The sequence below is a fragment of the Camarhynchus parvulus genome, chromosome 14 (genome assembly GCF_901933205.1).
Source record: "Camarhynchus parvulus chromosome 14, STF_HiC, whole genome shotgun sequence".
Classification (NCBI taxonomy): domain Eukaryota; kingdom Metazoa; phylum Chordata; class Aves; order Passeriformes; family Thraupidae; genus Camarhynchus; species Camarhynchus parvulus.
Window position 1 is genome coordinate 6,319,150 of NC_044584.1, and position 16,376 is coordinate 6,335,525.

A 16,376-nucleotide genomic window follows, 5' to 3' on the forward strand; every position below is an offset into this window, starting at 1 on the left:
ACCATTCCCAACAGATGGTACATTTTTCACCACTGAGGTTCTCTCAAGTGTCAGATATATATAAATCCACCTTTGGAAAGCAGCAGGGGGGGGAAAAAACCAAACCAAAACCAGCAACAACAAAATAAGCGCTTTTGAGAAATTCAAACTTATTCACAAGATTAAAAAAAAAACAACAAAACAAAACCAAAAAGAACCAAGACCACTCTTACAGTATAAACACACCAATTCATTCATTTTTACTGATGGTTGCATTTATGAATTTCATTCTCGTGAAAAAAGGGAATAAAAGGAAAAAAATTAAGAAAATAGCTATTTATAGAAAACAAAACAAAAAAGGGCTCAAACAACAGAATCTGTGCTGATGCTTTTGGATGAGCAGTCCGATGGCATTGAACATTACCTGTGCAAGCAGGCATGCTTGAAAACCTGTCTGAGTACTGCAGCTTCAGTCCCACAATCCAGGATTTCTTTTATGGTTGTTGGAAAAAAAAGAGCCTAATAGTTTCATACTGTATTTATTTAATAACTAAAATTCACAAATAAAAAGATACTTGCAAAGTCCTTTAGTTGTCTCATCCCCTCCTCCTCCACTCTACTGCTTTCAGACCCATATGCATAAAAAAATGGGTTTGGATTTTTAATTTTAACTGTTATATGATTGGTCGTTGGAGCTGAAGCACCAAATGGAGAAGATGCTTTATGGAGATGAGGGTAGAATCCTTTGCCTTCCCACACACATTTTTGGAGGAACACAGGAGATGTACCAGTGCCCGGACTCCTCTGCTCCCATTTCCCCCACCCAGAGCATTCCTTTCATTTTATATTTCCTCTGTTAAGTGACTGACTGCAGCCTCTTTTCCCCCTTTCTGTCCTCGTGGGACTGCACACACGTTGGACATTGTTCATTTCTCACTCTCCAGGCTGTGAGTCAGTGTCAAGTAGGTCCTGTTACAGCTCAGTGCGAGTTGGTTTGTAATGGGTCTTTTCATTTCAGGTAGGTTTGTGTGTCGATTCAGAAGGCTTGAGTTGTTTCTTCCTTGTTTACATCTGACAAGCTGCTGGATAAGGCTATTCATACTCCAGGAACTGTTTGTGATAGAACAGCAAATATCTGCAAGAGAGCAGAGGGACAGTGGCAGTTCTGTGCCAAAGCAGATGAGTTTCCAATGATGCAACCATAAGACATGAGGGCTGTTAATTTTGGTTTTCTTTTCAATTTGAGGCAATTCCAGGGACACTAAGCAGGAATGAGAAGGAGGGAAGCCAGCTGACATAATTTTACCAGCAATTCAGGGAACTGAACAGCTGTACACCAAAGAGGAATCCCATGGATGCCCCATCCCTGGAAGTGTTCAAGGCCAGGGACAGGGCTTGGAGAAACCTGGGATAGTGAAAGGTGTCCCTGCCCATGGCAGGGGGTGGGAGTGAGATGAGATTTAAGGTCTTTTCTTAGCCAAGCCATTCTATGATTCTGTGAAAGAGTCAAACCTTGTAAAATCTACTCAGGACCTGAAAACTCTGGAAGATTGGATTCTGTTGGTGCTCAGACAGGCAGCAACCATTTAACACTAATGTGACACAAAATAAAGGTGCTTTTAAGGTACAGCTGTTGCTTCAGAGTCACACTACCAGAGATCACACCAGGATTACTGCAAACTGCCTCCCCTTTACTGGAACAGAAGCAAAATGAAGCAGCAGCCACGTGGGTGAACACTCATGTCCCAGTCAAATATCTGATGTGTCAATCTGCACTCAAATCTGGTGTTTTAAAGGATGAAGCTCTTCCTGACCCTAATTGCTGTGTGTGTACTGGTACAGCAGGGAGCCCAGCCCCTCAGCAGCCACACAGAACAGGGGACTGATCTCCACACAACCCTCTACCCACCCTGACACAGCCTCAGAGCACTTCTGAGACGTTCCAACTGCTATAATTCCGTCCAAGCCCTATGGATTCCCTCACAAGATGCAGAGCTACCGTGTCAGCCTTTATCTGAACCAGGGAAATGCATCAAAGCTCCAACCAGCCTTTATGGGCAATAGCTGTGCTGTACATCCTCTCCTCCGTGTCTCTGGCAGGTTCTTCCATGGGCAAAACCCCACCTGAGCACCAGGCATGTGTTACTGAATTACAACAAACTCATTTCTCTGCTCACCTCAAAGCAGAAGTTCCCTGTCAAGTCATTTAACACTAAAATTCAAGTATTATAGATTTCTGTTTTTACTTCCCGATTGAAGTTTAAAAAAAGGAAAAACGGGAAAATCTATTAAAAAAATTACAACCTGAACATTGTGCCTGCAGCAATCCTTGAAAATGTCATGAATAATTAAAACAAGAATGGTAAAGACTTATCTCTGCAGTACCAAGTCCATAGTGGAAAATGCAAAGTGAAGACTTCAGATTTTAAGTTGCTTTTTTCTTGGAACATACACCAGTCCCCAGTGCTTCCCTCAAATGAGGAACACCACGGTGCTCCCTTGAAAGATACTGCTCTGTCTTCCCAGAGCTTGTGTAATATAAATATCAGAAGCCATAATGTCAATCTGAGATTAATTTAAAGCCATGAGCTAAGAAACAGCTCATGTTCTCTACCTGCCTCCCATAGACCTTTGCTATTCAGGGTCACAGCACTTCCTTCATGGCTTTTCTTCCAATCTTTTGCACTCATCATAATCCAAAGGTTCTGCAGGCACAGACTGGATTGTGTCGTAGAGCTAAGCACTGCTCCTGCACTGGGTGATCACATCACTTTGGTTTTCTGAATCCCTTCCATTAGCAGGAGTTTGACACGAGCAGTAGCTCCAGACATTGCAGTCACCTGATGTCCCTTGCCCTTCCCCTTCCTTTCCTTCAGCAAATCCAGGGTTATAAAGCAATCATAGATAAATGTAACTGTGCAGTCCCCATGCTGAAGCACTGAGCATTACAGGGGATATTCAAGAGAGAAATGAGCCTTGTCTATGATTAAAAGGGGTTTTTTAAAGTAAGGAAAACCCAACAAAGGTCAAAATTTGCCTTCCTTTCCCCTTCCCAGGGCACCACTTACCCTTCACTGTCTAGCACATCCTTAATGCTTGCCTTGGTGATAATGGCATCATCACACTTGAACCACTGGTCCTTGTGCTGCCTGATGAAGCTGGTATAGTGCCCACTCTCCAAGGTTCCCTGGTGATTAACTACTGCAAACAAGGAATACCTGGGACAGAAAACAGACCATCAATATGTGCATCCAAAGGGGGAAAGAACAGACATTTCAGCCAGGCAGAAACTTTTGTTCATAAGCACATATAGCAATAGTAAAGGATCTGATCCATCATACAACACCAGCTCTAACACTAGCTGGGAAGAGGGTGGCCTTGCCCAGGGGAAAAAAAAGAAGAATTTTTCTCTTCCTGTCTTGCTATTTCTGCAACTCTCTAGTCTGGTGATCACTGTCAGCTTTACCAATACTGGCTACCAAATTTGCTTCTAAAATTGACCAGTATTGGTGCATTCCTGAAGAGGAACACTGATTATCCAGTCTGACCTTCTACTTCCCTGATTTACTCTAGTGAACCAGAAAAAATGCATTTGAAGTATGGGGAAGGAGGTAATCTTAGATATTTCTAATGATAAACTGCTGAACTGATTAACTGCCCTTAATCTGCAAAGCCTGTACTTCTTTTGAAATACTGAATATATTCAGCCTCAACTTCCAGCTCTCAGATGCTGCTGTGTATTTGCCTGAAAACTTGCAGGCCTACCTCTGTTCCAAAAAAGATACTGATAAGCAAGTTGCTCTCTTTTTTTTTTTCCTTCTCTTTTTTTAAAAGTGCAACACTGAAGTGTTTGGCTCTTTTGTTCTAAGGTAAGATTTTGTTTCCAGTCTTAAATACACTAGCGGCTCTTTTTCAAGCATTTTCCACTCTCTTTAACTCTTTCATAAAATGCTGCCCTCACACTTTGAATGTGATACAAGCACAGTTGCACAATGGTAAAATAATCTCTCTGATCTCACTTGATATTGTCCTACTCAAGTTGAAAATTCACAGAACTCTTTTGACACAGTGGTGCCACAACAAGGCACCTATTCACTGACTGCCTACAGAGCCACTGATTTAGAGCCACCCTCTCTAGGGGAGCCCTTGAAACCAACTGGGATGGACAGCACACTTCAGTCCCAGCTGGAGCCTTCTGACACTGCCCCAGCTCTTCCCTGGCACCCAGATCCCTGAGGAATCCAGACATCTTTGCTCTCATTACCTGCCTAATTTTTAACAATTTCTCCAAGTTAAGGCCTGTGCAAACCTCAAAAGTGATCAGCTGTGTTACCTTCAGACTTTTCTAGCACTACTGAACACTCCACATCTAATGATTCAAGCTGTAGGCCCACACAACACCTGCCTGGTACCTGCCTGGTACCTGCCTGGGTGATACCTGCACTAAGACCTGGTTAGTTTGGTTTTACATCTTTGTGTGATTCCAGTTTCTTACTGAAACTTTTAGTGGCAAACCAAGTGCCTTGAATTTAAATACACAACAGCAGAAATGAAAATTGTAATCTTATTTAACTGAAGAGGTAAGGTTTGTGTGACCATTTCTATTCCCATAAAGCAAAGGATACTGGGTTCAATTATGCCCTCTTGACATTCTTAAGCAAGTCCCACACCAGTCCATCATTTATTCTGACTGGAATTAATATCTGCCCAATAGACCTCAGGATAACTGGGATCATCTGCTCCTGACTTTGAGTGTCAGTGTTCTATTAACTTTCTTTGGTCCCCTGGAACTCCCTTTGCCATTGCAATAGGAAGAGGAATATTTCAAGGCAACACCCATCCCTTGTAATAAACATTGTGACCACAGCATTTCATTTTGCCCATGAACCATTTGAGGGTATCACCCTCAGCTCTGGAACAGAAGGGCAGGAACTGCGGTGAGTGAAGCTTTACTTTGCAACATTTCAGACTTACTGTGCTGGCAGATACGGTAATGCACTGGCACTGCAGCATATAAAGCAACACTATCTCCTTCTAGAAGGCAACTACCTCTCACAATAGGAGGCATGGAATGTACCACTTACTTATTATCGTTGTTTAGACTATCCGTCGGCTGCTGGTACTGCCCGTTCATTCTGCTCTCTTTACTGCAACACACACACACACAAAAATCCAGTCACTTAAAGCAGTGGCTCCCCAAACCCAGGAAATTGCTCTGACATGACACACAGCCTGTTTTCCGAATCCAGGTCCTAATTCCAGCTGAGCAGCAAAGGGCTGATTAGGATGCTAAAGATGCTTTATTTGCTCTCACAGCAGTGCTACATCACAAACATCATTTCTCCTCCTGGTCAAGGCTCCAGTGCTGCAAACACACATCTGTTTACGTCAAATGTTTTATCCAAAAAGCTTCAAAACAGGTTAAGAAAAGATTTGTATTTGAAACCCTGGAAATTATCTAATTACATCAATCCTTTATCTTGTAATGGGTCAATCATCTTGGCTCTGACTTCTGAATTCATTTTGTGTTTTGACAGCAGCAACAGGATTATGCTGTTGATTTCCTAGCTGGTGAAATTCAGACTACTGAGTTATGCTTGCTGATTATCCCATCTCTATTCCATTATGCTGGATACCTTTCATCAGCAGAGCCTGTTCTATCCAGGGAGAATTCACCACAGAGGAACAAGGAAGTCTCAGGAATATATTGGAATAAACCATATATTCTTAATATAACAGTATTTAACAAAGCTTCAGGGCTCTTCTTTCTCTCTTGGTAGAAGCATCTACTTTTTTTCCTGGGAAATAAGGAGTGCAGGCAAAGCTTGAAATTATAAGTAAAATTTCAGCATCAAACAGAGTCTCTCTGTTAGGAGATACCATGGTTTGGGGCTTTCTGCACTGCTTCAGATATAAATTAAATCTATATGTCCTCCTGCATATTTGCATGAATGTCTGACAAATACTTTTTAATTAAGCTGATTAAATTCCTTTCATAAAGGTGCATTTATATAAATGCCACGTCTTCCACAAACCTGGGAGGTGGGAGAAGTCTTGCTGTTTCTATTTTAACCAGGACTGGTTTTGCTTCTTGCAGCATTCTCTAAACAGAACTTGAAGGTACTAAACAAAAACCCCCAGATTTGCTTATGTGCAGGAATAAAAAGGAAGGATTTTTATAACTTGAGGAATACTGGTTAGGGATTAGGCTGGCTCTGTTCTGGCCAACTGCACAGGATGGCAGGTGGGTGGGCACTGAGGGGATGGGACCAAAGCAGGGATCTGAAGGCAGGATGGATCTTGGTCTATAAATTGAACAGGCAACCAGAAAGGTAACACACATTAATTAAAGAACCCCACCAGAATGTTTAAATATAAATCCTTTTCAGGCACATGAAATTGAACAGTTTATCTAAAAATGGGTTTAGACAAGCTACACCTTCCACAGAGAAGCTCACGGCAGAAGTGGCACCACAGACACTGTTCTGTACCCTCAAGTTTGCTCCTTGCTTTGTGCTGCACATGTGTGAAGTGGGAACCAGTTCTGCTCGGCTCTGTAGGGGGTTCTGGACTGGGAACCCACCTGGAAGCCATGAAAGGCGTCATGTCCAGCTCCAGTGGAAACGAGACATACGTAGTGATCTTCCGCCTCAGTTTGGCTGAGTGTTCAAACCGCTGCAGGCAAAGGCAAGAGGTTTCTTCTTTAGAGAAAGGGTAAATTTTATCTCTTTTATAAATGTCCTAAGCTTAGAAACAATAACATGAAAGCACATTAGCAGTCACTATGCAGGGACAGCCCCAGAGTTTTCCTACCAGCTCTGTGGGAATGTCCATGTAAATAACAACACTTTTCTAGCAGGAAAAAACCCATCATTTGTGGGCTCAGTGTTAACACAGTATTAAATTAGATTATTTACCTTGATATCTATGCATACAAACCTATTCCCACCTGACATCAAAGAAAAAATATATTAAACAAGGAGAGCACACAGAGCCTTTACCCAAAGCAGTGTTCATTTGCACCAGGGCTATTCAAACCCATAGCTGCTGCCTACCCTGCCTCACAGAACTGGTGATAACAGAGTTTGCCTTCAGATTCACATTGTGAATCCACCCATCCCATCATCTCAAATGACAGGAGTCAAGCCTACACAGGAATACCCATTCAAATTAAGGCAAAAAATGGAATATGCTAACAAAAAAAGCCTTGTGCCTCAGCCAAAAGGGGCCTGCAATACCCACCACCCTCTCCTGATCTCCTTCATTGAACATTAAATTGGATCAGGAACAAATACCAGAAAGAGATGAATGAGTTTCTATTTAAAGGCAGCTTCCCTCTCCATTTCTCAGAAATTTTTCTCTATTTACACTTCAAGTTAATTATTTTCCAATTGTGATGCTGTAACAATTCCCTAGCAACAGATCCAGATGTGAAAAGCTGAGACTTCTGTAATTCTTATCTTTTGTGTTTCTCTCTTGCGTTAACACACAAAATGAAATTTGCATTTTGCATAGATAGGACAACACAATTACTTAGGAAAAGTAATTTATTTCCCCAAAAATCTTCAGTCATTTGGAATAACACAAATACTGAACTAAGTATAGGAAAGGAGTGGAGCACATTTGCCCTGACTTGCCTCAGAACTTTTCCATGCTTTTCCTTCAATACAATGGCAATCTTTCAGTGAAAGTGTAAAAATTGTACCATGTAGGATGAGGGGTTGTAACTGGAGATTGGTTTCTGTGCTGGTTCAGGTTTTGGACCAGCCTTCCATTCTGTCTCTAGATTCAAGCTGGTTAAGTCCCCCCAGACACACTGCAAAGCTACATCAGAGATAACGTAACACTATCTTAACAGAAAACCTAGCTGGCAAGGCAAGATGTTCTTTGTATTAATTTATATCATAAAAGTTTAGTCAGTGAAAGCCAGAAGGCATGTCCAAGAATTCAGCTCATCCTTTCAGATCATCCTCTGCTCTGTTGGCCCCTGTGAACTTACTTTGAGATGAAAACAGGCCACAATGGGTAACTTCTTCATAGTGAGTTGTTTGGTAGATTCTTGGTAGCTATGGCAACCACTACATTTGATTTTGGCACTGCTTCCTAGATGTTCTGGCCTTGTAAACCTAAAAAAATATTGAAAAGCAAAGGAATGCACAAAACAATCAGATGGTTTTTGACATGTGCTGGAAACGCTTTCACTTGTGGGTCACTGGCATCACAAGAGACAAGAGTCAGTGCGTTTTATGCAATATTTTGGAAAAACCTACAATCAAACCAGAATAATGTAAAGTGCTATGGCTCAGATATCCAAATGTGACATGGATCATTGCTCTGACTTGCACTGAAGTGAATCAGTGGCTGAGAAAGGAGCTCAGTGTCAGCTCATCTCCTGCAGCAGAGCAGCTCATTTTCATACAGAAAGCAAAGAAAGATCTTTTGTTTTCAAACCCAAAAACATCGATATGGAAGACACTCTTCTGCAACACACTATCCTACCTTGTAGCCCTCCAGGGCTGGGATCAAAGCTCTGAGATGGAAAGGCCTGTAAACACAAAGTTCTTTTGAAAATACAGATACCCTTCTAAAAAACCTTTGTTGACAAAAATCTTTTTCAAAATTTTCAGACAGAACTGCTCAAAGGAGCCATGGGAAGAAATCATTGGGGAACAGGGAAGTGCTCACAGAAAATGGACTACCTCAATGTTCTCACTACAAACTAAAGCAAAATCCCTCTTTTCCAGAAACTCAGCACAGAAAGGCCAGGACCATGGACTTTCCTTTCTCAGTCCTCTCCTCCAAGTTTAGATTTTCAAAAAGCAAATCAACCGTTTCCCCAGAGGCTGCCTTGTAAGTAAGATTTTTGAGATGAAATATTTCCAAATATAGATTAAAATTTTAATTTTAAATTTCTTTATTAAATGAAGAATGTGAGGGCAACACTGTGTCAGTTTGTCCCTCACCCTCACTCTGACTCTGACTATGGCCAAAGCAGCACTAAATGACATCATGGCTTCCTGACTAATTAACAAGATTTTCTTTACCTGGCCAATGTGCCATCATTCTCTGGTTTTTCTTTTTCTTTTTTTTTTCTTTGTATTTGTTTAACCATTTGCATTTTGGGTATTCAATACTTGTATAGATAAAAGGACTCTGTAATCACCTGTAAATTGTGGTGTGTATTTAGGAGCTATCCCACAATAAACATACACTTTCTAACTTCAAACTGTTAGAGAGTTTTTGTCCATCACAGTTGGATATCGGTACTAGATCAATATCTATACTGGGAATGGGCTGTACCAGAGTTATCAATATGTATTTGTATTTTGGGTGTTCAATACTTGTATAGATAAAAGGACTCTGTAATCACCTGCAAACTGTGGTGTGTATTTGGAGCTATCCCACAATAAACACACACTTTCTAACTTTAAACTGTTAGAGAGTCTTTGTCTGTCACAGTTGGCTATCGGTACCAGACCAATATCCATATTTTTAATAAATCAATACCTTCTCAAGCAGTCTGTGAGGGTGGTGGTGCCCGACACGTGGCTTTCCCCGTTGACCACGCTGCCATCGCTGCCCGGACTCAGCGGCCAGAAGGGGGTGGAGGAGCCTGGCAGATCCAAACTGATGTCCCAGAACGGGTCTATCGTCGTGGAAACGCCACTGTGGGGGACACAAATGGTTCCACACATTGTCACCCTCGTATTTTCTGAAAAATCCTTTTGCCAGGATTTTGCTCCTGAGAAGCTGAGAAGCCTCAGAGAAAAATGAAAACAATAATTATCTGATTCACTTCTCCTGTGCTTTGCTGCTTTGGAATGTGGTTGGAGGTTGTTTATCCAACATGTGAATTGTTTTTACCTAATGACCAATCACCGTCCAGCTGTGTTGAGGCTCTAGAGAGAGTCACAAGTTTTTCATTATTATCTTTTAGCCTTCTGTCTGTATCCTTTCTCTATTCTTCAGTATAGATAGTATAGCATTCTTTAATATAATATAGATCATAAAATAATAAATTAGCCTTCTAAGAACATGGAGTCAGATTCATAATTTTCTTTCCACGACAGGGGCCCCAGAAAATACCACACACACACCCCTAAAGGAAGCCAAATGAACAGTTTCTTGCTTTGGGGTGCACTCCAGGTGCTTAATTTTAAGGACTTTGGGATCTCCATCACCCCTAGAGGGCACTCAGAGATGACAGAAAATAGAGCTGCTCCAGAGTGTTTGCCCACAATGGATCGTTTCCCTGCATATTTAAAAGCTGTATGTTTGAGGAAATGTACGTGATGTATGAAATGCAAAATAAAAGTATTTAAGACATTGAAGCCCTGAGACTCAAAGCAGAGCTGCTGTGAGACAGAAGCACCACTGACCAGTGTAAACCAGTTAACATCTGTGACAACAGCTACGTGCCATCCAACTAGTTTACAAACTGGTCTTGTCTGCTCAAGACACGGAAGATGGTGCTTGAGGCTACCTCAAAAAAGAGAAGGCTTTAAAAATACTCTTGCTGTCCAGCAGTGCACTGAATTCAGCTTTGCAGTTCCTCTCAGCATCTCCTACAGCCTTTGGGATTTGAGAGGCCGAAGAGTAACTGCAGCAAGCAGTAGCTTGTGTTCTCCATCAGAGTTCTCTAAAGACAGCTGAACATAAGTCAACAGCCAGAGTCTGGAAAAAGCTGCTCAAAATTTTAACTTCTATTGACTCAAATCTTTCCTTCTAGCATCCACATTTTTAAGTGAACTTCAGGGGTCTAAGCTCCTTGTTATGTTTATTTTTGAGTTCTCTCTTCCCCTAAAACCAGTGTCTTTCAATCTGAAATTTCATTAAGCCTTCAATATTCTGCCTTTTCCCTCTACTTCATTTTTGTGAAAGTTGTCAATTTCAAAAGAAAACTTCTTTTGTCAAAGTTTCATCAATGTTAATATTGTGTCATAACAAATCAAGCTTTGCATTATCACATAAGGATTCTGTGGCTCTACCAGGCAAAGAACAAAATTTCCTATGTTTTCCTTAGAGTAAATCTTTTGCAAATCCCTCCAGGAAACTGAGAATAAAAGCAGATTCAAACAAGCCCAGCCCATGTGCAGGACAGCAAGAATGTGAGGCAGAACAAAAAACAAGAACTCTGACTTCTGCACTATGGCAACACCAAACATCTCCAAAGAGAAGTCAGCTTGTTCCAGTACAGAGTAGGACAATAAATAAATTTTTCCATACTCTTGTAAAGGCTTTTTTCTGGTACCTGAGATTACATTAGGCATCAGCCTCTTTGAAACCTCTCCTGACAATACATGAGGCTCCTGACTGAAAGAAAATGTGGTTCTATATCAGAATTTTCTTCAAATGTATTTGCAATGATGTATTTTGAAATTCAAAGAGATCTTGGAAGTATTTTTTTATGAACTTGGAAAAAATCCACCTCTTCCAGACTAGTAAGAGGTTTGTGTGCATAAACCTGTAGTACTTCCCAGGCAGCTTTTTAGGTATGTCTTAATACATAACAGTTAACTGGTAACTGATTGCATTTAGCTGACAGAATTAGAGAATCTCAGGATGGTTTGGTTGATGAGACCTTAAACATCATCTCATCCCAGCCCTTGCCATGGGCAGGGACACCTTGCACTAGACCAGGCTGCTCAGAGCTCCGTCCAGCCTGGCACTGAACTCTGCCAGGGATGGGGCAGCCACAGCTTCCCTGGGAAATCTGTGCTGGTGCCTCAGGGTGCTGCACTACCACAGTTCTTGTCTTTCTGGAGTTTTGCAGTATTTATTGGTATTCAAGAGAGGAAAGGTTCAGTGCACTGCACTGGAAGGGTGCAGGTTTGAATCAGGATAGGAGAAGTGACTTACTGGCAGACTTGACAGGTAACATCCGACTGCAGTCCGCCTGTGAAGATTTGGTCTATGATGCAGTTACAGTGGTTGGGGTTGTTGGCCTTCTTCCCATTATCATCACCTGCAGGAATGCAAACACAGGCTCAGAAGTCAAAAATCCTCTGAGGGAACAGTGGTTTGTCTTGGACTGTGTCTCCAGTAACTCTTTCTAACTCCTACTGCAAGTTCACAAAGATAACACAGAACCCTGCAGAAGCTGTGCAATATAGAAAACAAGGAAACAAGATTGGAATTCCTTGAAAAATATAGAAGATAACCAAAAGCTGACTAAATGTACAGGCGAAGCTTTAAGCTATAGCAGTTCTTAGCTAAACCCTTGCTCAGGGTATCTCCCTTTACAGAGGTTTGCTTTGCACTGCCTGGCATAAAGATCAACTCCTATGACAAAGGAGTTGCCAAGGTGGTTCATGAAAATCAGTATTTAAACTTCACAGCAGCAAATGTTACTTTTTTACTTCTATCCCAGTCAACTTCTGTGAGTAGAATGAGGGGAGAGGGTTTGTTAAGAGCCCTTCACCCCCAGCCCACTGCCTCCATCAATGTGCACCTTCCATGCAGGTTTTCATCAGCGGGAAAATGAAAAATGTCCTGATCTGAAGGGAGGAGGTAATGCTGCGTCCTCCTCCAGCTTCTCCAGAGGCACAGTGAATACATTCCCATCTTTGAGGCATCACACACTGTCACTGCAGGTCCCAGGAGGAAAATGTCATTTTTAGGACTTGATTGCTGAGATTAGGCCAATTCAACTTTCTCACAATAACCAGAGAATTAAATAACCAAACACTTCTGCACACAGTTCTCAGCTTCAAAGCCCTCTCCCTTCATTCCCCAGGGTGAAGTAGGAATGACACTCTTTTCCTTGGATTTCCAGACTGTCCACTGCTTATTTTCCTTGGGCAGGACAGATGCAACTGGGCTTGCTTTGCAATCAGAGATGCACACACCAACTACTACACAGCACCAGCTAATTATTTTTTAAAATACATCTCAAGATGTTTTTCCATCTCCTTCAACAGCAACTGCTACAACAGAATTAAGTTTGGACAGGTTTCCCAGTGTACTTAACTTACTGGGAAGTATTTGATTTCTGAAACTGAAATGCTAAGATTGAAATACTGAAATACTCCTCAAATCTCTGCTACTTCTCAAAACCAATTATTTTCTACTCAAGAATGTCCAAAAAAACCACCTGAAGAAATGAAAAGTTTCTAAAAGCAGTGCAATAGACCATTTTCATGTGTTTAAGGTACTCTAGCTGGAGTTTTCTTGTAGTAGAAACAGAATTCTATTTTTTTTTCCAATGAAGCTTTAGAATTATGCTGAAAAGTATTATATAATAATCTGGCAAAGGTTCTACTGGATACTAAGTGTGGAAAAGCAGTCATAGGTGATACCTACTAAGCTGCAATGGGCCACTTGAGTTAATTAGATTCTAAATGCCTCAGGAAAGTTCTCCCTCAGCTGCCAGATTTAGGCTTTAGAAACTTTTGTTTGAATTGCCAAGAAAAGCACATTGTTTCCTTAAAAAGACTCTTGAAGAAAATGCTCTAAAATTAGACTTCAAGTGTATGAGGTTCAAGCTGGGGGTTATCACACCCAGTCTGAGGTGTTTCTTGATGGGAATTTCAGCTAAATCTCACTGAACTTAAGAGCTTTTAAAGGGCTCAATTATGCTAAGCTAATGAAGAGGGCATACAGGATAGAGACTGTGCAAGGCATCCTTCACCTACAGAAAAAGCTCCACTTACGCTTGCTTCACAAGCATTAAAGAAAAAATAATTCAAAATAGAATTAACTGGGTTTTAGCCAAAGCTCCACTTTTCCTTTTTAAAGAACTACCACATCCTTGTAATCTCCCCATTTCAAACATTGTCTCTGCTTTGTTTTGAGGGGGCAGGAGGAGGAAAACAGTGCTGAGAGCTTTTCCTGGATCACAGGTACCATCCCAGCTGGACACCTTCAGCAGACAGGCATTTCCTCCCACAGAGAGAACTGAGCTCTCCCTTTTCAATTACACAAGTCAATTAGGATCAGTGATGAGAGGGTCTCAAATGAATATCCTGCAAGCTTGTTCCCAGCAAAACAGAAGGGTATTACCCACTCAACATTATTTCCCATGACATTTGGTTGGAGAGGAGGGAAAAAAGAGTAAGATTACCACCTACACACACTTGTCAATATGGAACAGATGCTGAGGGGAGGTATATTATGCAGCTGAGAACTAGAAGCTGCTAGATTGTTGTGCTCAAGTTAAGGTTCCCTTCAATATTTCTGTCTCCCAAATGAGGTTTTAATTTCAGATATTTTTTTGGGTTTAAATCCAGTCCAGGGAAATTAGTAGCTTTTCAGAATGGTCAGCACAAGACTAAAAGCAAAAATTACAAAATACATCAATGTACATATTAATGTGATTATGAGAATGGCTGAAAATTGAGTTTAGGAGTTTGCATTCAAATTAAATGCAACTGTCAAAAAACCCCATACAGGTTACTTCTGTGTCTGTGAAATAACTAAGCATGTTAATCTATTTCAAAATAGGCATTTAATATACCACTAAAGGTAAATAATATACAGCAACAGTAAAAACAGCTTAAAAATGCACAACTTTTTAAGACTACTTTTGGTTTTGATATAAAAATACAAGTTTTGCCTCAATCTTTCATTCTGTATTTTAAATGAGAAATGGGAAGTCAGGAATTGTCAGATTTTTAAAAGAGGTATTTATCAAAACAAGACATTAATGTTATTATTTCTGCTTTGCTTTGGTCCCTGGTGTTCTGAACAAGTGCTTGTTATTTCTGACAAAGCAGTGTACACACAAATCTATATGGATCAGAGCAGATGACATGTTTCAAAAGCATATGCTCTATCAATTCCTAAGAATATCATACAGAATTCACAGAGCAGGGCAGTGTTTCCCTCCCAAATCTCAGTACACCATTCTTTTTCTGCCTGCAGATTTGTTTTGCAGCACTCCTTGTTAAAGGTGAATCCAAAATGCTTCAAGAAATCCAAATAAATGAGGAATAATCAGCTTTAAGGTACTACTTTTCCATTTTAAAAATTATTTAATAAAGTCTGGGATAAAGCATAGATTACTTCTGTTTTTTTATCTTGCTTTTTGAACCTTCCTGTACCAGTGCCCATCTCTGCCACTTGAGTGGTGTTGCTCCTGCAACAAGTACAGAAACCCCCACAGCAGTGATGCCACTGGACAGAACAGTAATTTTTGACTTGCAGTCTTGATCCTTTTAAGAGAACAGTAATTCTGGTCTAAGTTTCCCCAAGCTTGAAGATGTCTGAGACAAAGGTGGGAAACTAAAAAGTGTCTGCATGATTGGAAGCTCACTGGTGTGGAAGTTTGCAGAATTAGAACCCTGAATTTATCCCAGAGCACTGGGGATAAAGATGCATCTGTCATGTTGACTAAAAGCTGACTTAATGCTTTACAGCCTGGGCAGAAATACAGATAATTTACACTATTTCTTCCACTAAAATACTGCTTTCCAGTTAGATCACCTGCCTCCAGCTGTTGAAATGAAAAAGGGATGCAAGACACACTCGACTCCTTTTATTCAGAAATATTTTCTATTACTCCAGCAGCACAGAGGAGCCCATTGAGGGTTTAGAATGTGCCCTGCCCAGATGCTACAGCTCAACCCAACAGTGCCAGCACATCTATCACACCTCTCAGACAGGATTTACACGGACATCAGACAGGTATCCTGGCCTTCCAAAACTCCACAGATGCCACTAAAACAAAGTACAGATTCAACCACCATTTAAAATACCAACCAAATCAAAACAAAATTACCTGGGCCAGCCTGCCCACACAGTCATCTCAGGGCAGTTGTAGGATTACAAAATTTATCTTTAAATGGACATCAAAATCAGGTATTTTTCTTAATTTAGGCAGTGACAAATCAACAACAAATATGCACAGCTTTGTATTCACTTGCACTAAGACATTTCCTAGACAGCTGAGTACACAGAATGGAAAAGGGATAAATGACTAATGGCAGCCCAACAAACATCACTGGGTATTTATACATAAGGAATACTTTCATTTACTTTGGTGCCTGAAGCCTTGGTGATCATGAATAATGTCCAAAAACTAGAGCAAAATTTCCCCCATGACTTTATTTTATTTCACTGTGTGTTAATTGCAAAACTTCATTACTACTGACTGGAAGCTTTAAAAGCTTTTTTCGTTCATTAAAATAAATATTTAATATTGGCAGAGGAGGCATTATTGCTTACTGTAGCTGTAGGACATATTCTCACTATTAGTAATAATATTTTTACATCTGCACACTTCACATGCAAGTGTGGATACACAAGTGGGAAAACTTTCTCATTACACTGAAAACTAGTTCAGTCCAAATGTGGTTTTGCATGACTATACTTGAAATTCTGTTTTAGATTAACTTGTTTGGTTCCCACACAACTGCTCAACCACTTATTTTAAATTACCTTGATGTGGTATAGATTAT

At 40.7% G+C, this 16,376-nt stretch overlaps 1 protein-coding gene across 2 annotated transcripts in view; it reads right to left on the reverse strand.

Annotated features, from left to right (window-relative positions):
* Nucleotides 1-211: 211 nt before the first annotated feature.
* USP22 (ubiquitin specific peptidase 22) overlaps nt 212-16,376 on the reverse strand; it is an 89,535-nt gene continuing 73,370 nt past the window's right edge. For both annotated transcript variants that reach the window (XM_030957863.1, XM_030957862.1), the window contains 7 exons: nt 11,839-11,944; nt 9,487-9,645; nt 7,979-8,105; nt 6,563-6,654; nt 5,064-5,126; nt 3,048-3,197; nt 212-1,114 (listed from right to left, as the gene is read on the reverse strand). In XM_030957863.1, the coding sequence (XP_030813723.1) occupies nt 1,072-1,114; nt 3,048-3,197; nt 5,064-5,126; nt 6,563-6,654; nt 7,979-8,105; nt 9,487-9,645; nt 11,839-11,944 (740 nt within the window). In that variant the 3' untranslated portion in view covers nt 212-1,071. The remainder of the gene's footprint in view (nt 1,115-3,047; nt 3,198-5,063; nt 5,127-6,562; nt 6,655-7,978; nt 8,106-9,486; nt 9,646-11,838; nt 11,945-16,376) is intronic.